This window comes from Vanessa cardui, chromosome Z (assembly GCF_905220365.1).
Source record: "Vanessa cardui chromosome Z, ilVanCard2.1, whole genome shotgun sequence".
NCBI classification, from domain to species: domain Eukaryota; kingdom Metazoa; phylum Arthropoda; class Insecta; order Lepidoptera; family Nymphalidae; genus Vanessa; species Vanessa cardui.
In genome coordinates, this window is record NC_061154.1 from 5,402,314 (window position 1) to 5,424,708 (window position 22,395).

Genomic DNA, 22,395 nt, shown 5'->3' on the forward strand with positions numbered 1-22,395 from the left:
ATCAACCCTACAAGTCTATTACTAAGTAGTCATTGTTATAGCTCGTAATTTTCTCACTCACAACCTTAAAGCTCCTCGTTAGCATCTACGTCACTATTGTTTACAAAATAATGTGCATAAGTCTATGAAATATTTAACGTTTATTTTATGGTCGTTTAGAAATAAAACATTGACTAAGGATTTCGCATTTAAGTCGAGTTTAAAAAATTAGAAAGCAGACGTAATGTTATAAATTAAAAAAAAAAATTAACGAGGAAATTTAAAATCCGTATACGAAAAATCTTAGACATAACCAATCAAATAAAAAAAAAAAAGTTTTTATTTCACAGTTTACATCAATCGAATAACAGGCTCCTTAGTTACTCGATTTTAATGTATCGTATTATATTTAAAAGGTACGCGACTGCCGTTCTCGAGACGGGAACAAAACAAAAACGTAAAACAGCTTCCATTGTCTTCCAATAAGAGGGACGGCCTAGTATAAGCCTCTACAGAATCCTATATATGTCCCATTGTTACATATGCTGATTTGCGCCAGTCCACAGCAGCATTATAAATGATATGCTAAAGAGGCAGGAGATAGCGTTGTATATGGAAAACTTATAGCTTCGTATTCAAATTTATGGATTTACATTTTTTACTTATAGCGTGGACTTCAGACGTGAGTCCTGTTTTGTAGTTGCAGAATGATAAGGACCTCCTTTTACATAAAATTGGTAATGAAGATTAGACTTATTTTATTATGATTGCGAAGTCACGTAAAAATGCGATTGAATAGAAACATGTGATAAATTTATTTCGATTTTAAAAATATTATTTGATCAAAATTAAATATAATCAATTTGAAACCATGTGAGATTCATGAATTAATAAGTGATAGTCTGAATAATAGAAATAACTGAAAAATAGTTGAAAAGTATACGAGTATAAACTATAACTTGAAGGTTTTTATTAAGATAACTTAGTTTTCCGATATAAGATTGACACGTGGGCAATTCAAAACATTATAATAAGGTGATAAGAAAGATGGCGACTATTAGTGAACTTGTTTCTAATTTAGGACAATAATTACTCTTTTAATATATAAAGCAGCCGATTCTAGATGATAACGTAAATCTTAAATGGAGATTCATTCTATGAGGAATCTATGTTCCGGGCAAATTATCAGCGACAATTACAAATCTGTGTTTGAGCAGCATTGTGAAATAAGTTCAGCTATTATTTTTAAATTAAAAACCGAAATAAATCCACAGTTGATACAATAACATTATTAAAACAACCGCCAAGCGAAATTAAAACCAAATAATAATCGGTGAACCTTGCGGGACATGCCGTGCATTAAACGATTATTACACTCAACGGCAATTATAACATTTTTCGTCGCTTAGCAGAAGATTATTATATTTCGATATTATCTATTTAATCCACGATACTTTATTTTTCAATTTATATTTAAATTATCCACAATTATTATTATTAACGATGGGTATCAAAATATAAAATAATACGTAATAATTTAACAGGTTCCCGATACGAAAGCACACTGAGTTCGACAAACTCAACAACAGCTATGTCAGTACCGAATAGCCAGAAAATGATGCAAGGGGAAATGAACCTTGTTATTTGAGAAAGAGAGTCTAATCCGGAGGGCAGGACGGAGAACGACACTATGCTAAAGGAGAGAGAGAGTTCAGAAGGGTCGCCTGCTACCCCAGACGAGTGTGCGGGATGCGGAGGCAGGATACAAGACAGGTAAACTGTATATTTATATATCTATAACGTTCCGAGCATACAATACTCGTAGGGAGCTACAATATTATGAAATTTGAAAAAAAGACTTGCTTACTTTTCTTAACTACGAAATAATTACAAATAAAAAAAAATAACGACCTAATGTCACCTGTGAAACTTCGCGTTTATTCAAAAGACTTTTTATGTATTTTTGTTTTGATTCAATTTCGTAGTAAACTGATGAATTTTTTTTAATTGAAACTTTAAATGTCAAATACTGTAATATCTATAATAATCGGTCACTAATTTTAATAATTGAATAAATTGCAACTATGAATCCTCTTTAATATTCTTCACATCTCAAAGACCGTAACCGTTTTCTACGTTCAGCTTTCGTCCCATAATCACTGGTACAAAAATCGTCTAACGCTATTAATATAAGATAATTAAAAAAAGTCATTACAATGTACTGAATTAATTGTCCATTGTAATTTAAAAAATAAATCGATTCACGCTATTAGTCATTGTTTCCTTATTGGAACTGAGAGAGGTATTTTAGTGCCTAAGTTAATTGATTTAAGTTCTATTTGTTTACAAGTCTTGCTTCATAGTATTTTAAGAACGCTTTTCCGCTATAGTTTCATTTTTTCCCTATATTTAAAAATAAGTCAAAGATTGACGTCACAATGACGTATATTGTTATTGAAATAATTAACTAATTAATCATAACAAGTAACATTATTAAAACAATCATATTTCATATTATAACTGAAAAAAGAAAGATATATAATATTGTACATAAGGCTCTTATGTAAATACGTAACGAGCAATCTAGCAAATGAAATAAAAATAGCTTGTTTCGATAAGGGACTATGTCGCAGTACCTAATAAGGTTTAATTGTTAATGTAGATATTACCTGTTAGCGGTGGACCGTCAATGGCACGGCTCCTGCCTCCGCTGTTGCGAATGCCGCCTGCCGTTGGATAGCGAGCTGACCTGCTTTTCGAGAGACGGAAATATATACTGTAAGGAAGACTACTATAGGTAAGAATAAGAAGAAAACACCTTTTACATTGTATATATATGAATAAAGCAACAAATTCGTATCTGTTTTAAAATATTGTTATAAGTTTTTTTTTTCGTCTCGACAATAGAACACTTCGTTAGAAAAACGAGCAATTTGAAAGCTTGCGTTATTTTGTTTTGCAAAAGCGAATTTTTTTGCGCCTGCGAAATCAAACCGGCTAAGCGCTGACATTTAAATTCTGTATCTTTTTCAGATATTTTATTTTTAAAATGGATTATAAAATGTTTCGAATAGTTTAAATTTATTGCCCTGTCTTCACACGGTTTCAATAAAGGTATTTTTCAGATATATATTAATTTAAATATAAAAACTAGCTGCGCTGCGTGTTTTCACATGCGTAGTTTGAACCAGATCTGGATTTTTACGTCTTTTCTCGATCCTGAAGTAGACATGTTCAAACAAAATAAAACTCACCGGTTTTATATATGATTATGATTATATAACAATTGTATATTCTGTGTTGGAATTCGTTACACAAAACTTTATTTTAATCTTCTTTGAATACTTATACATATTTCATATTTTGACCCAAAACGCAGAATTTAAATCTCGTAGTTATTAGAACTTAATCTATAAACGTAGTGGATTATATACCGTTTCCTAATATTATGAAGAATCAGTTAAATCGTACATTCGGTAGTAGTAGTAATAAGTAGTATTAGTTTTGACAACAATCGTGTGAAAATTTCTGATTATTGTTTTAAATCCATCATCATTAAAATATATCGATAAACGATTACATAATTATCTATTTTATAAATAACAATTACAAAAAAAAAAAAAAATAGGTAAATAAATAAAAAATATATATTCATTTGTAATCTCTATAAACTATATAATTGTTGTCTACGACCATGATTGTAATCTTTTGAAAGAATAGTTGATAAATATAATTTGAAAAAAGAATAAAAATGTGACAACCCGATGATAATGAAACGATTGTTAGTTTAATTGCCAAAAAAATGTCTCATGAAGATAAAGGGCCCAATAAATATTTCTGAATTCAGTGGGCATAGCGACAGTTGTCAGGTGTCAACTGATGCACTTAAGGGGGCGGTATAGCCACGTCACTCACCATCCAGCACACTTGTTTGGTTCACACACCTGTCCAACTAAATACATTATGCATCTGTTTGTGCGTCAATATGCGCAAGTTTTGTTTGAGCTAAGCGCTCGAGTGTTGTGCTTAGGTATACGAGTAGAACTCTAAAAACGTTATTTTGTTTTTCGATTATGTATCGTCTCTCCTTGTGATGAAGTCGATTTTCGTTTAACATACGTCTTCAAGACATACGAATCTTTGGTTTATGTTTGTTATTTATAAGCAATCATGTTATCGATTTTGTGTATTTCTATATAACAATATTTAATGACGTGACAAAATCGTATGTAGGTGTATGTTCCTGTCAGGAGTATTTATATACTTAGGGTAGATACAATAAAAAACAACTATGCTTATATCTTACTGAAAATAAAATCGTAAATTAAATAGTTAGTAGGGTAAAATTAATTTATTTTTTACTATTAACAAAGAAAAAGTTTATTTTTTTATAAATAAAGAAAAGGGAGATAATAAAAATTCTTATCAACAATAATAACAGGTGTGTCGACGCCACGAATCGAGGGTGTATGAATTTTGACATAAGAGAGTCCAACTTGACATGATTTGTCAAACATCCTGCCCCTTGTGGCTTGTTAGAACCCTTCGTAGCCAGCATATGGTGTAATTGAAAACTATCGCATGATTTGAAAAATATGTCAATAATTTGACAGACCACAGACCATCAGAACCATTATAATTCAAACACTATATTATTGTGTTTGAATAATCACGTTATTATATATCCAGAAATTGCTTTAATGTACACAAAAAAAAAAAAACTTTTTGTAATAGTTAGAAGTACAAGTAATTCATCTCGTGCTCAGCGGTGAAGGAAAACATCGTGAGGAAACCTGCATGTGACAAATTTCATAGAAACTCTGCCACATGTGTATTCCACCAATCCGCATTGGAACAGCGTGGTGGAATATGTTCCAAACGTTCTCCTCAAAGGGAGAGGAGGCCTTTAGCCCAGCAGTGGGAATTTACGGGCTGTTGTTGTTGTTGTTGTTGTAGAAGTACAACTACTATTGTATTGTATATAATATCTCTAAGCTCTCTAAACAAAGTCAGACTTTGTTACAGACTATTTTGCGTGAAGCGGTGCGCTCGGTGTGGTAACGGTATCACCGCGAACGAACTCGTGATGAGAGCGCGGGACATGGTCTTCCACCTTACCTGCTTCACGTGCGTCGCCTGTGGCACGTTGCTTTCGAAGGGCGATGTCTTTGGTATGAGAAACGGTCTCATATACTGCAGACCGCATTACGATAGCGCCTGTATGGACGAATACTGTGAAGAGGACATGACAAGTGTTTACAGGTGAGATATGCTTACATTTTTTTAAAGATGTTAATAAATAATAATAAATTTATATTATAGGTTGTATATATATTTTTAAATAAATTTTCATTAGTAAATCAACAAAATTATTATTGTAAATAAAAAAAAAAAAACGTATGAAAGATGACCGCGTGGAACCATGTCAAGGAATAATCTGAGTGAAAAAAATATTTATACTTTATGCCAGCAGCTAAACAAACCAGAAATTAATTCATAAGATGATTTTCGTTCTAAATCTGAAATGTTTTTATTGCCATTAACACAGCAAATACATCTTTGTAAATAAAAACAAATATTTCGCTGTTTAATTATTCCACAACATCTCTCGATTATTTTCACACACGATACGTACCTCAATAAGTACATGAGTATCGTTGGAGGCGAGACCTGATTTAGGGCTTTCATAAAATAGTAAAGAAACGAAGCGGGAAAGCCTAGATGATCCCTTTGTATAAGAGAGACCGAGTAATCCGACCGAGTTCACCTCCTTTCCAAACAAACATACTCGTGTATGCTCAAAGCGAAGCCGCGTTCCTGAAGGAAAAACTCCTTTAGCAAAACGAAAACATTACCTAAAAGTGTTACGAGTATTATATAACACGTTCATGCGTCTTTAAAAATTATATCATAATTTATAAAGACGCTGCGACGATTACAAATTTCTTAACAAAACAACTCACAAAACTATATATTATGGACTATATCAATATGATATTTTAAATAATCGTAATGTTGCTATTGTACCACACAACTTTGATGTAGCATCGGCAAATTCAATAAAAACGATAACTGCCGATTTATATAACCAATAGAAAAAGTTCCCCATTGCGCTATTCTTCGCTATATACCTATTCTCGCGTCAGTTCAACCCGATAAAGCAAGTCCATGTAAATCGACGTGTCAAATTGACGATTATTTTAGATCATATATTTGTGTTAAGATCATATTCACATAAGAAATAAATAATGTTAATTTAGGATAGCGTACTTAATTCGGATGTTATCGGTTTTACGAATTTTGCCGAAGCTACCCAGTTGTGTCGTACTATACATGAAAATTCGAAATGTTTGCTCTACCTTAATCTACTGGACTACATTTTCATTTGCACACGATACTAATACAATACTTTTAAAATTATACTCAAAAATTTAAAATAGTTAATTAGCTCTGGGTACTTAGGTATATTTTTTATTCATTCCGATGTAACAAATTACAATAATGTGAACATATTATACGATTACCATATTAAAAACATTACGTCCAGCGCCCTGGTCGAAGTATTAAAATATCTGTATTAATTATTATCATTAGTTAATCAACAGTGGCGTCTGTTTTTATGAACATTAATATATCTAATTGAACGTGCTTACGTAGTTAATTTGCTTTCACCTTATAGGGATATTTAAAATTCGAAATCAATTAATAAAAAAATACAGCGTGGCAGTGACTGTACGTATAAAAATCTGGTTTATTATAAAAAAAACTTAACAAATAGGAGTTATTAAAAATAACTGTATGTTTTCTATTACTGATTTTTATTTATGAGTATTTATTTTTTTGCATACGATAGATAAATGCGTTCATATATAAGAACGCATATATGTCTTATAATGTTTTGTAATTCATCAAAGCTTTTCTTATTTATAGTTTTATTTATATCGTGAAGTACAGTTATCAACTTTGCTATTTAGATGTCAAGACTTGCACAGCGAAGGCGACTCACCGAATCAATATTACACCGGAGGGCCGAGTCAAAAGGGTCGACCAAGAAAGAGAAAACTACCTCAGGGTTCTCCAGAAGACATGCAAATCCAGACGATGAGGATGGCTAGCACAGCTTTAGGTAAGAGACAAAAATATCATATTTTATACCGTCGATAGAACGCTGCTCTTTGCGAATTTACTTTACAAGGCGAATTTGATTTAAACTGATGTAAGTCAATGTAATTAAAAAATGTCAGCCTCTTAATTATTTTTCTCATCCGACTTGGAAAAGCGCTTATAAAAAGCCCATTTACTTTCCCCAACTTCGCTTCATCGCAAAAGAATGCCTTCAACCACCCGCTTCCCTTTGAATTATGTTTCAATATTTCCCTGTGATGTACCGCTAGCGACTTATACGCGTTTACTAAGCATTTGGCCTAAGTTATTTTGCAAACTATTTTCTACGACGAAGAACGGTGGCATTGAAACTTTAGCGGACTGGGAGAATATAAGTTACATATTTCATCCAAAACGACGGTCGCTTAAAATTTAGCAAAAACCTCTGGAGGAAAGCACGAGGACGGGTTCTCCGCGCGGGCGTCCCAGATGTCAATTCATCCCGACTCGGCCGTAATCACAACTAATGAATAGACGACGCGCTCTTAAAACTGTTTTTGTCTCCTTTTCGCGCACGGTAGCTTCGTAAGTTGGAGTAGGAAAAACGTGGTTGGATACATTGGACCCGCGGCTGAGGTCGGCCGTCTGGATTATTCTTTATGGCGTCGAAATGCGAGGCACTCATTGAGGTGAATTCAGGTTGTGTGACTTCTCGACCCGATTAATCATGGTGCTAGTCTGAATGGACTATGGAATGACACTTCGTTATTTTTCTCGTCGAACACACAAAGTTTAGACGTAGGTATCGATAGTTTATATTTACTGCGGCCGCAAACTTTGCCAGCGATAAATGAGGCGTCGATTTTTTCACATCGCAACATCAACGCGCGTTTTAATACATTAATCATTACCTTTAGATAGAGTTATTACATTAAGTAAAGAATAACTATAATAATTATTTAATTTAGGGACTGCTTTGATTTTATGACTGTTTCATTAGCGTTCGCAATGAAATGAAATATTTTAATTAAAAAAAAAAATTAAATACATTTAAGTATCAAGTATTGAATAAATCATAAGTAATAGCTGTGATGATATCCAAGCGATAAAGATGTATCTGATAAAGATTATACGCTTGTTTTTATTATACGCCACTTCTGATTATCAATTAGTATTTTCCCGCCAAGTAATTCGCCATGTTGGCAAACAGTACCACTAGAGAAGCGCGCGTGACATCGATAATGGGAACTAAGGACTCTTGAAAATGTTACGTGCCTTATCGATAATCGAAATATTGATCATTGAAAAGTCACTCATTCGATGTTCGCTTGAAACCTAATCTCGATTGTGCATGTAAAAATATAAATTAATGATTGATTTCGCTTTTATTTAAAACTACGTCTACGTTTAAATTAAACAGAGTACCTTTTTATATCAAAATTATATAACAGTATTTTATTTTGTTTTTAATGTTTACAAAATTATGTTTTATCGAATAACAACTTTTCCATTCATTATTTAAATAATTTGTACAAAACAGTTCAAGTATATTTTTTTTTATAAATTTGTGTATCTAATTTTCTTTAAATAAACAAAATATTAATTACATTGTCGTATTTAGATTCAAATCAACTAAAAAAAACATATTCTCTTTCAATATAAACTTTCAATTCTGACACTACAAACATATTCGACAAACTGTTTAATGTAAATTTAAATTATATTTTTTAATTAATAAATTTCTTTCAATTAAAAAAAACGGCATCGCGTGGAGCGTCGTTCTGTTTCTTATCTAAAACCCAATCATGAACAAAACTGAGCATGCGTTAAAGTGAAAATTTAAACGAATTTGAATTTTAATTTTTCACTAATAAACTCGATTTTTGATTATCGGCTCTCCACTTCTAGTTATCGTACACTGAGGTAAGCGGCACTTAGTAATGTCAATGCTAGTGTTTTTTTTTGATATTAGAAAACATAAATAAGCATTATAATGTGTTCGCTTGAAACATTTGCTTCGAGATGCTAGGTGATGATAAACTAAGTATGGTCTATCGTAAATGAACATATTGGCAAGTAATTTATGTCTAATGTCCATAACTCATTAATATTCAATGAGAGATTTTAAACGCCGTTATCTCGTATCTCGTATACTAAGTAAGGCATGAAATAAAATTCTAAGTAACTTTTTCATGACAAAAACAATCACGTATAAAAATCATTTTCTTGTACAAAAAATAATTGCGGGTTCATAAGTATATTAATATTTAAACGCATTTGAATAACAAAACATGTACCATTAGTCAAATGTATAACCCTGATGCATTCAATAAAAACATACTTTACATACAACACTAAACGCATTAATCATGGTAATACGATCGACCAAAAGGTTAATTAAAAATTAATGGTCAAGTTAAAAAGCCGCTAAAACAATCCCTACAATAAAAACAAACTTAGAATAGTAAACAAGGGCATCACTTAAATTAAACTGGCTTCAAAGTGAATCGTTTATATGTTGCCCTAAATGTTACCAAACTAACACCTGCCATCAAAAAAAGCGCTCCGGAAACTTAATTTTGATTTAAGATTAGCGCTCGTACTGTTATATTCTCGCACTTTAGTCTATTTATGAATATACTAAACTAAATGTATAATGTGTTTGATTACTTATACTATATTCCAACAACTAGACAATAGTAGGTATATATGAAAACATTACATAGCCAATTGACGCGATATCTTGGTCTAGAACGTAATTAACCTATGATAATCACTATGGATTTGCAAAAATTGGCTTTGATTTTCAACGTCGAAGAAACCGTTATCGGAATTTTGGAAGTAAAATTTAAGTACAAGACAGAAGTCTAGTATTGTTATTATTATATACATATATATTGTAAAGACATAAGTCTTATATTGTTGTATTATAAATATAGATATATTTATTAATCATAAACTCTTATTAGTGCACAATATACCAGAGTTATTATCAAATAGCATCACATACGTAAATCTAAAAAAATGACTATGCGGTTTGGAACGTATTTGTTCTTTTTATTAATAACAATTTAAAATTCAGCTTCATTGCTTACTTATGTACGGTGAGTAATCGCTTATTTACATTGATTTTGTAAACATATAAGTTTATGAAAACCGTCGCTCAGGTGAGATGTTAGTATTCGACACCTACGACTGCTTATTTATTACTCAATGCCGGCTAACAGCTTTATTGGTAAGATGTCGTCAGATAGTTGGTTTGAGATAAGCGGCATTCCGACCAAGCGACGGATTTACTATGAACAGTGGCAAAAAGCACCGACCGAATGTAACACGTGATAGATCCTCTAGAGTCTGTAATAACTACGTGATAATAATAACATATTCGTTTTAATCTAGTTATCTTTAAGTCGTCGATCTCAATCCATCAATCGTAATCACTACCGACACTTAGTATATAATTTAAGATTTAGCAGATTTCAAACATTTAATAAATTATATATTTAAAATAATAAAACGAATTTTGAATTGAATATTTAATATTGAATTTTTCGTTCATAATTTCAATGTTAGTTGTTTTGTTTTATTCTAATTATTGCTTAAAGACGTATGTTGCATAGGAACGCATTTTTTCCCGAAATAGCGTTGCTCTCGTGAAAAAATAAATATTATTTAATTTGATGCATATAAAGACACTAGATATAGATATATAGAATCATGTACACTGTCAGCTTTCGTTTCACATCGGTATCGTTTTACAAGGTCTACCAAAATTTTATTATTGTATGCGTCGTAAGTAAAAGAATTAAGCGACTTCAAATAAACCAAGATGCTTTTGAAATTAAAATCAATATGGTAACTCTTATACTTAATAATACAATGTATACACGGTACGCACTCGACCTAACCAATTACCTATTATCTATTAAAATTTATTGTATCTAAGTTTAGAGGTTTCATTTATTTGACGGTTGTTCTTATTGTTTTGTCTCGGCATATTCGCTTTAACTCTCGATTCTTTAAAATTTTATTGTTCAAACATACGCATAATTATACTAAATTCTAACCATAACAAGAAAAATAAACAAATAACACAAAATATGAGAGAAAATTAACGCGATATAGTTGATCGCGAGTTTGAATTATCTATGATATTCACTGAATGAATTGAATTTGAACTGATATCCGGAATTTTATAAGTAAAATTAAAGAGGATATACGTAGATAAGTGTAATAGTGTTATATTTTAAATAAAGATATATTAATCAGAAACACTTAGAAGTGCACAACAAAGCTGAGTTATTAGCAAATCGTATGAAATACTTGAATCTTAGTTTGTTTATCTTTATTCCTATTCCAATGGAATAGGCTATAGCAGGTTCTGTAACGTTAGTTCGAAATGAAATAATTGTTTCATTCCTTGTACCACATACCGCGGCGCCTATCTGTGCAATAAAACACGTATTCCCGTAGGGCTCCTTTATTTTTTTATAACCAATCGTTAATATCGAAGCCTTTACGACCGCGATGCTTTATTACTGGGTTTTCGAGAGAAAAAAGAACGGTTTGAAGTAAAGTCGGTAACATGTTAATTCTGTCAATAAAATCTCGACAGTTAATGCTGAGAGCAACTGCTTGAGATAGCAAGATGTAAGATCTTTTTCCACTTACATTTTACGTCTTTTTATTTTTAATGATCGAAAATATGTATGGCTGTTTAATGCGTCATGTATTTATTAGTCGTTGAATTGGATACAATTCTAATTCATATTTAGTGTCGAGAGATTATTTTCTATTATGAACTTAGTTCTAAACTTGGTCATATGTGGTCTTTTTTAAGGCGCGTCAAAAAAATAAAGAAATCTATCACAAAAAAAGTATTATTTAAAAACGTAAACAACGATAGTAATCTCTATTAAAATAAAATATATCTTGTTATATAAAAACAAAAAAATAAAATGTGAGAACAAACTTAACGGAAATATTTCTTTTAAGCTGTCTTTCAAACAGGGCGGTAAATTAACAAAACAAGTTTTGTAATATTTAATTATAAATAATTAGCTCTCCTTGCACCGGCGCGCATAACCGCAACCACCCAAGTGTTTGGGGCGAGATATTCATAAATTAAAAGCCACTGGGTTTCCTAACCGACATCTATAACGCTATCGTATCGATCAAAACTACCAATTATCTTAACATTAATCATTGTGTGTTATTTGCTTGGACATCCTTGTAGCTGTCGAATATTTAATTAGCATATTTTTGTTGTTTTTGTAATATGCTGGCCCAGTGGTTGCAATTAGATCATTATCATTATTGAAAAAAAAAATGATTTAAACGTGTAAATTCGAATGTTTCGAACATTATTTATTTTAATCTCATTACTAAGATACGAAAAAAGGTAATGATCTGTTTTGACTTTCTCTATTTTTTTCTATAAATTTTCCTCGTCGTTTTTTATTAAAAAATAAAATGTTTGAGAAATTTTCCTACAATTTAACTATAGTAGTAATGAGATATCTAACGTTTCTTATTTTAATTCGGAATATAAGTCTAAATTTACGAAGAATTGTTAAATAAATATTGTATATAAATAATATGCAAATCGAATAAAATGTTGTACCGTACCGTAATTAAACGAAATTAAAGATATTTGAGACGCAAAGATCATGTTTTAATTTATGAAAGATATTATAATTAATGTCACAAATGAAATTGTAATTTAATGTCGTATTATTTAATAACGTTCTTTAAATAAATATGAACGGCTGTTTTAAAAATAGTATTAATAAAATATAGGTGTTTTTAATTACTCCAGAAGACCCCGTATTAAATTTAGACTGACGCAAATGAGGCTATTATCTATTGAAGTCTGAAAATGTAAGTTTGAAGATATTCGGGAACAGATGAACATACATACATGTATAGTCTGCCTGTATAGAAAACTAAATCGCTCTGTAGACTCAGTCTTAGTAAGAATTAGAAAAAGATAAGAGTAAGAAATTATGAAAAAAATGATAGAATCGTTTCAATATTACTTAATATGATTAAAGAAAATCATAACGTTTTAAAGGTTATTTACAAAACTTTGTGGTAGGCTTTGGTGCAAGCCCATTATTGTCTCTTCCAGTTCAAGTGAGGAATGAGTCAATCTACGAACATTCACAGATGTATTGGCGATGTTAACGTTGATAATATTTGACACCAATATCTATGATAGACCATTCGCTCGTCAATCTGTGCCATAAAAAAACTGGACGTATAAAAAAAAAATTGAATGCAATTTCCTCCGACCGCAAGCGGAACTACAATCAGCAGCATCACTAGCCCGTGGCATCCCTGTCACCAATGATAGAAAAACTTTAGGATGTGGCTTAGACTACCGGAGATAAGATGTACTACTAATATTTTTTTTGCTTGAAAATTTCTAATTTTTGACGTCGAATTTGATTTGTGGTGAACTGCTGCAGAAATTATAAAGGCTCTGCGGTCTACGATATAAAACGCGTAGTTTTACTTTTACTTGTTATCATATACGTGAAAATGTACTTGAATTAAACTTACGTAGTGAAAATATTACGCGCTGTGTACTTACGCTTCGTAAAAAATCGCTGTATGATTTTTAGGGCTATAGAATAGAAGAGTTTTAGTTACAGCCTAGATACAGCCTAGGTAAAAATATTTAAAGTTCAATCGTGGTCAGATTTAGCACTAAGGCCCTAGCAAGTCAGGAGAGTTTTAGACGAAAAAATGACTTCAAAATAGATTACCTATATGTTATGTTATGTATTAAAATATTACTGATTTATAATTAATTAAAAATTATTAATGCCTCCTTTTTTAATAAAATAAAATAACATAAACAAGATGATAATTATACTATTTTATAAAATGTTTTCGATTTTTTTTCATCTATTTATAAGGAGTTGCTCTTAATTGGTAAAACGAATATTATGACGAGAATTTTCAAGGACTATTTGTATTAAGTCTTTCGAATAGATTGAAGTGGTTTGCAATTTGTAAGGAATCTTGGGTATTTAAGTATGTATATAACTATCTTTAGAGTGAACGGAGATAGTGGAATGAAACAAAATAGCATTCAGGTAAAATTCATAGAAAGTCCATAGTCTTGAAATATAAATATTAAAAACAATTTATCCAAAACAATTTAAGTGTTTTATATGATTTACAATTAATTCATCGATTGTATGATAAATAGTTCGACTCGGGATAATCGTTTTAAAAAAAAAAAATCATAAAATTAATAATAAAATATAAAATGAATTGTCACTGTGACAATTCATTTTATATTTTAATATAAAATGAATTGTCACAGAGTTCATGTATTTTAAATTATAATTAAACATAAATCGAGAGTCGAGATGGCCCAGTGGTGCATCTTAACCGATGATTGCGGGTTCAAACCCAGGCAAACACCGCTGATTCATGTGCTTAATTTGTCTTTATTATTCATCTCGTGCTCAGCGGTGAAGGAAAACATCGTGAGGAAACCTGGATGTGACAAATTTCATATAAATTCTGCCACGTGTGTATTCCACCAGCCCGCATTGGAACAGCGTGGTGGAATATGTTCCAAACCTTCTCCTCAAAGGGAGAGGAGGCCTTTAGCCCAGCAGTGGGAATTTACAGGCTGTTGTTGTAAACATAAATAAATAATCCGTTCTACTACTGGACCATACATATCCCTATTTGATGTATGGACTATATAACCACGCTACTACTTTGCGTGGGTATATACGAATAGTTATATGTATTGTTAAATACACTTACTTGTCGCTTACCGCTGTCTGTCCCTATGTGTGCTTAGATCTTTAAAATTACGCAATGATGCAGTTTTTTCAATAGATATATTGATACAATAGGTTTTTGTAAATAAAACATGGACAATAAAATAAAGAAATAAGAAAAATTCTGTACTATATTTAGTAACAGCATTGCACCCGTGCGAAATCGGGGCGTGTCGCTTGTATATAATATGCCGTTAGGTAAATGATTGCCGTTTTCCGATAATTCGTTTATACGAAGACGATGATATAAAATTCGATTTTATTTATAATGTAATATTGTTTTCTTATTTAAATAAAAATGTTATTATTATTTAATATATTTGGTTTTAGAAATACTCCATCGCGGTGATCTTTCCTCGTCAATGGAATCACTCGCTTACGATTCCTCAGTGGCGTCGCCAGGCAGCGTTTCGAGCCACACTCAGCGCACTAAGCGCATGCGCACAAGCTTCAAACACCACCAGCTACGGACAATGAAATCTTATTTTGCAATAAATCAAAACCCCGATGCGAAGGATCTGAAGCAACTCGCCCATAAAACTGGCTTGTCTAAGAGGGTGTTACAAGTTAGTAAATAATTTATACAATAGTATTGTTTTAACTGCTCTGGGTCTGTATACCTATCTTATTTTTATCATAAGATCAAAATAATAACCGACATCAAGATATCAAGATCAAAGAAGTGTTTTTTTTATTCTCTAGTTTTTAAGATCCAAATCAAAATTGGACTTCACGTACTTTTTAAGGGACGAAAGTTATACTGATAATTCCCTAACACTAGGCTTTTTTTTATTTTGACAAAGATAACAGATTATAATCCAAAACCGCAGAAACTCCTTTTAAGCAACTGGATTAACAAACTATAATTATTTATTTTAAAATATATACAATACACAATTAAATTAGTGTCAATAAAAATACCTAAAATCCGTTCATTTGGAATTTAAATTGTTTCACTAAAAACATTGTTAAGTTTTATTATTTTATAATTATCATTTACCTCTCAATAGGTTTGGTTCCAAAACGCTCGTGCGAAATGGCGTCGTAATATGATGAGGCAAGAATCAAATCAACATGGGCCGATGACGCCGAACGGTAATTCTGCACATACATCGAACGGGAGCCTGGTAGGTGGTGCCGGTCCTCCGCCGAATGTTCCACCAGGTGCCCTGATAATGTCTGAAGCATTACAACCGATGGAGGACATCAGGGTTCACACTCCACACCCTATGAGCTTCAGCGACATGTACTGACGGTCAAGTTAAACAGAAACGTGGTCCAGGTGTGTTTCTTTCGTTCAGCATCCTCATCTTAAAGGGCTTTTTTCATTTAATTATGTTAGTACGATTTAAAAATATAAAATTGAGGTACATACCCACAATGTAGCTATAGAAATTATTTTTTCTACTATAATATAATTCTTTGTACCTTGACTGTCTAACATTACGAAACGAAAATGTTAATTATTTTTACTGGTATATATTTTTTTCTTAATGGAAATTAAACATGATGTTTATATATAAACAAATGTAACTTACTCGAACTCCTTACACATAATCGCGCTAATTTAACGTTCATAACATTAAAAGTGTATCGGAAATAAAACCTCTTTTGCGATTTTCCCATTGCGAATTAATTCTTAGAAGAGAATTGTCGTAAGTCATGTAACATGTTTGTGTAAATAAGGTTGAAATTATTTTAATAAGTAACACGTCGGAGATTCGTTTTTATTTCTTTGTCTACTATCTTAAATTTTTGTATAAATAATATCACTTATATTCTTTTGTTTTGGTATTATATTTTCCATATTTGAACACACTGGAACTATTTATATATCTACTATTTATTATTGAACTATATCTATTATTGTAATTAAGTATCCATCACAATGACGGCTGCTAAGATATTATTAATTTTATGGATTAATTATTAACACATATAAATAATTTCCATTATTATTTATTAATGTAACTTTGATTTAGACAAATATAAATAAACAGTACGTTTGTAACGGTACGGTAACATATATTTATATATCGTATTATATCTTTACATACCTGCCAAGATTTTTGTAAGTAAAGTGATACTAGTCAAAGTTTAGTTTTTAGTGTTTGAGTAATCTTATAAATAGGATTGCTGCTATATAAACTTATTTACATATTATTATATATAACATCTTATAATATATCGGCTAAATTTGTTTTATGAATAAATAATCTGCTACATTTCTTACGGACGAATTATATTTTCACGAACAGGCGAATGTAATTTCGTATCAGTGATTTAGTTTGAACGCAATTGACCAAAGCTTTATAAAGGAACCTGAAACAAGATACTACCGGTTGCTGGAATACAAATGCGGAAAAAATTCTATGAAATTAGAATGTAAGCTTCCTCGCGATGTTTTCCTTCACCGCCGAGCACGAGATGAATTATAAACACAAACTAAACACATGAATATTCAGTGATGCTTTCTTGGGCTTGAACCCGCAATCATCGGTTAAGATGCACGCGTTCTAACCACTGGGCCACCTCGGTTCATTTGTACGTGGCTGTAGTTATCATTTATTCCATATTGATTTGTTGTCTGGCTTTTGAGTTCAAATTGATATACAGACAGCAGAGTTCATGTTTTATATTACTTTGATTTGAGGTGTCCGGACATAAGTGTCGATTCATCGTTATTGCTTTCACTTTGGTCATCTTCTATATATGTACGATTTTATTGTGAAAACATTCCGTAATATTTTAACTGCATTATAATGTATTTTACATAGTTTCAATATGTCTACTGGGACGGTACTAGGTACTGTACTTTTTGTACCTAATGTTAGACGTAAATAGGTAAATGTTTATGAGTGTGCTACGTGCTTTATATTATATAAGGATTTTTTAAAGATATCAGTAACACCATATCATTTTGTTTAGAAGAAATGTAATAGATAACTAACTGATTTTGTAATAGATATTAATTGTTAATAATATATCCTTTATATAATACTTAGAATATGTAACATACTTAAATGTAAAGAATTTGCATAATTAATGTGTTATTTTTTGTTATATAAATATTCAATAACAGTAATTTTATTAAAGTGTTATAATTTTATTGTTATATTTTTATTATTTATTAATTTAATTATTATCATAGCGTATCAAAATATGATTGGTACTTACGTACTTTGATTTCACTATTACAAATATTTATCACTTTTTTTCCCTACCGATTCACTAATACACTTTGTATGGTACATTTTGAACAATTGTCTTCTTTTTTCGAATGGATAATTGTTCAAGTGAGAAAAGGATAAGTGATGATTAATCAACTCCAAAACATTGTTGATTAGTAAGGCTAAATTAGTAATTCTTTCGGAATTACGTTTCAACATTTATGATATATGTTTATACATTTGTTAATATATACAAGGTCACAAAGGATTTGAATTACGATTTAGAAATAGTTTTGTTCCGAACTTTTTACGGCCAGTGATTCGAACGTCATTTAATTTATATTCAACGTAAATCTTTCGATTATTTATATACCCTGATAATGTGTCGTATTAAAAAAAACGGATCATATTTATTATGTTTGTGTGCGTCATACTTTACTAGTGTGCGTTTACGTAGTGAGTGTTGCCACAATTTTGACAAGTTCTCTTTTTTTTTACAGTCTATCAAGACATATAAATAATCAAAGTGTATCTATATTATACATACGTACATAGGTGATCTTATACCTATTTTGTATTAGTAAAGTTTAGATCGTAAGACGTGTATGTAGTTATATAATATCATGTGTATAAACCTATTTATACTTTAAAAGTAATATATTGAAATTAATAACAATTTATTTTGTGTTTCATTTTACATCGCGTTAACTACAAAGACTTTATATAATATCCAAAATTTGACTTTTGAGGTTCATGCATTGCTTTGCCCGATTTCTCCAACGTAATGACTGGACTGGAATCTAACTAGATTAAGGATGTACTAGGTCTACGTTCTAAAGCGCTACAGTATTACAAACATTCAAACATACATACATATTGTCATTTTCATATTTAATAATTTCATTTATTATACCCAAGTAGTATCTAATATCAACAACAGCCTGTAAATTTCCCACTGCTGAGCTAAGGCACCCCTTTTGATGAGAAGATTTGGAACATATTCCACCACGCTGTTCCAATACTGGTTGGTGAATAACCGTATCAATTTAATCTATTTAATTATTGAGTCGCGTGCAACTCATATGATACTATTTCACTAATTCAACTCCAACTGCCGAAAATATATTTTTATTTTTCTCAACAGTAGCCAAGGAATTCATTAAAATATTGACGTTCCGTTATAAATCTAGTTGAAATATTTTAACAAGATGGCATAGTCCGCGATTTTTGTGAATGCTGTGGCGTGTGACCGTACTGGTGTCTCGATATATCTTTGAATATTGTGTCAATACCTGGCATCTGATATCTTAAAGGTATTGACTCATATGCGTAGAGGTATTTTAATGATGTTTATTAACGATTGAGTTGAGTTCAAACGTCTGAACCAGCGACTGCAAATGATTCATAGTTGCTAACGTTTATTTGTTTGTTGAGAGTTACGGATTTATATGCCAAATTTGTTTTAATGTTAACTGATGATTTTTGGTGACTTGAATGTATGGAATAAAATTTAAAAAGTTTATTTTTTTACACAATTTCGAGAATAAATATGAGACAACAGCACATAGGTACATTACTCTGATCCCAATGTAAGTAGCTAAAGAACTTGTGTTATGGAAAGTCAGATGTATATGTAGGTAACGGTACCACAAACACCCAGACCCAAGACGACATAGAAAAATAATGATAATCTACATCGATTTGGCCGGGAATCGAACCCGGGACCTCGGAGTGGCGTACCATTGAAAGCCGGTGTACACGCCACTTGACTACGGAGAACGGAGAATATTTTAACAGCATTTGATTACTTCTTTTTAAATTGACATTTTTGTTTATAAATCCATCACAAGATAAGTAACCACCATACAACCACCATGCCTAAAGAGTTTGGCGCTATAAGAAATAAATTTTAATCTTTCCTTATTTATAGCCGATGCAAAAATTTTGAAAGTAAGACGTTATTTACTTAATCTTAAAACCAAGACCCGATGTCAATTTTTAGGCGAAAAAATATACATATATGTGGGTATATAAGTATCACTTACATAAAATTATGAGTGTGACTTACAATATTGGAGTTTGCCAGATTAGAGAGAGAGAGAAGACGTATCTAATGAAACATTTTTTTTAAATCCTTCATATACTGTAAACATAGATTGTCTAATAAGTTTTAACATTTATACGATGAAATTTAAAATAAAATATTAAGTATATAAGACAAATATGAAATTGCATCGAATTGATTTTATGGTGGGTACGTTTTTATTCGTTAGGAACAAAAATAAATATACAAAACACGAAACTGTAAATACAACCTCAAAAAATCTCTCGTTCCAAAACATACGACGTCAAAACTCGTCAAATTCTCATTGTCATTCACCGCAATCAACCTGTCCCCACTGACGTTTTAAAAGAAACTCGTCTTTCCTCCTGATTTATTTATAACGCAAAGTGTACACCGTTCCGACGCATTGATTCATTAAAAAATATATAAAATCATGCGCTCGAAGTCGCCAGAGGAGCGTGGAAGGCAAAAAGTAGTCCGGGCGCCGACATACAGAATTGAGAACGAGTACAATCCGGAAGCTATGGCTCAGTATTTTCAGGTTATGTGTACCGCGATTCTTATAAATTATTTATTAAGCGCCCTTATTGGTAGGAGCGCGTTTGTCTTTTTGCTCAAAATACAATGGATGTTCGACGTTGTTGTGCGGACCAGTGAAGTCGATGTAAATTATAGTGCATGGGGTTTTAATTGAATGTCTTTCATATGTGACATTTTGCGGTTTGTAAGACAGCTTAATGGTGATTGTGGTTATTCCACTTTTAAACGAAAACGTTTCGTATATGCGGTATGGAGATTGATAGCGGATCGCTCTGAAGCTATTTAAATAATTACTATGTATCTAAGTTATAAAACTGGTTCGATGTATTTCCTGTGATTTAAGCACCGTTAGTATCGACACATCGGTGTTATGATTATCGATGATGCTTCATCTATTGGAAAAGTAAAATTTAATTTTAAGGTTACCAAAAAGTCTAAGCACACAGGGCCGTAAACTTAATAAATACTTATAATAACATGAATTAAATAATTATTAATTATTATAGTTTTCATGTCACATTTCTTTTTTACCCGACTGCCAAAGAAGGAGGGTAATGTTTTTCGAGTGTATGTAAGTATGTATGTATGTCTTTTCCTTTGTGACCTCCTGTAGCCTAAACGGCTTGATGGATTTTGATGTATGAGGTATCGTTAGATTTGTCTTGATAACGGGAGTGTCATAGGATACATTTTATCCTAAAAGTCCCACGGGATAAAGACATAATAATATTTTTTCTAAATTTCCCTTTAAAAAAATATGTATGCGGTATCATTAGATTCATTTCAATCACGGGAGTAATTAATATAGGATACGTTTTTTCTCAAAATTCCCACGGGAACATGTTAATTCTGCGTCAACGCAAAGTTTTACTCTTTTTTTAGTGTGCAGTCGGGTATTTTGTTTTTTTAATAATACATCGATATGTTATTTTTAATATGTAAAATATATACTAATAATTTGAATATCGATTAAAAATATGATTTTCCATAGGTTGCAGTCGATGTTTTGAAAGTATCCAATCTTTTTTGGGTCAATCCTCAGTCGTCTAACTTGTACGTGGTTATAGTTATCGGTAAAGTGAAGTATAAAATGAATATTGGAAGAGATATGAACAGGGCCTTTAACAGAGAAGTAAGTTTAAGCCGAGACTTTAAAATCAAATATAAGTTGAATTGTATGAGTAAATAAATTCGGTAATACTTACCCTGCTGACAATTTGTTCTTCTAATTTTATAACAACAACAACAACAGCCTGTAAATTCCCACTGCTGGGCTAAAGGCCTCTTGAGGAGAAGGTTTGGAATATATTCCACCACGCTGTTCCAATGCTGGTTGGTGGAATACACATGAGATCCAGATTGGCAGAATTTCTATGAAATTTGTCACATGCAGGTTTCCTCACGATGTTTTCCTTCACCGCTGAGCATGAGATGAATTATAAAGACATATTAAGCACATGGATCAGCGGTGCTTGCCTGGGTTTGAACCCGCAATCATCGATTAAGATGCACGCGTTCTAACCACTGGGCCATCTCGACTCTCAGCCATCTCGACTCTCTTATTTTATCTATTTTATTCCATTGGGCATGTGTATATAATATTAATTATTGATCGTCTAAACATGCGTTTGTTTCATAATATAAGTAACCATTAATGTTTAAATTGAATTATGTAATATATATTTAAGTTTTATATTAATTGACTATTTCATGCATTTGTAATTTTATA

The 22,395-nt window shown here is 31.5% G+C and overlaps 2 protein-coding genes across 2 annotated transcripts in view; both read left to right on the forward strand.

The window, feature by feature from the left end:
• The window catches only part of LOC124543297 (LIM/homeobox protein Lhx2-like), a 29,610-nt gene extending 10,890 nt beyond the window's left edge, over positions 1 to 18,720 (forward strand). The window contains exons 2-7 of the mRNA XM_047121465.1: positions 1,524 to 1,752; positions 2,642 to 2,776; positions 5,005 to 5,241; positions 6,954 to 7,105; positions 15,222 to 15,457; positions 15,902 to 18,720. Coding sequence (XP_046977421.1) covers positions 1,670 to 1,752; positions 2,642 to 2,776; positions 5,005 to 5,241; positions 6,954 to 7,105; positions 15,222 to 15,457; positions 15,902 to 16,144 — 1,086 coding nt within the window. The 5' untranslated portion in view covers positions 1,524 to 1,669 and the 3' untranslated portion in view covers positions 16,145 to 18,720. The remainder of the gene's footprint in view (positions 1 to 1,523; positions 1,753 to 2,641; positions 2,777 to 5,004; positions 5,242 to 6,953; positions 7,106 to 15,221; positions 15,458 to 15,901) is intronic.
• Positions 18,721 to 20,559: 1,839 nt separating this feature from the next.
• The window catches only part of LOC124543398 (otoferlin-like), a 28,682-nt gene continuing 26,846 nt past the window's right edge, over positions 20,560 to 22,395 (forward strand). Inside the window, exons 1-2 of the mRNA XM_047121614.1 lie at positions 20,560 to 20,667; positions 21,658 to 21,798. Of these exons, the coding sequence (XP_046977570.1) occupies positions 20,560 to 20,667; positions 21,658 to 21,798 (249 nt within the window). The remainder of the gene's footprint in view (positions 20,668 to 21,657; positions 21,799 to 22,395) is intronic.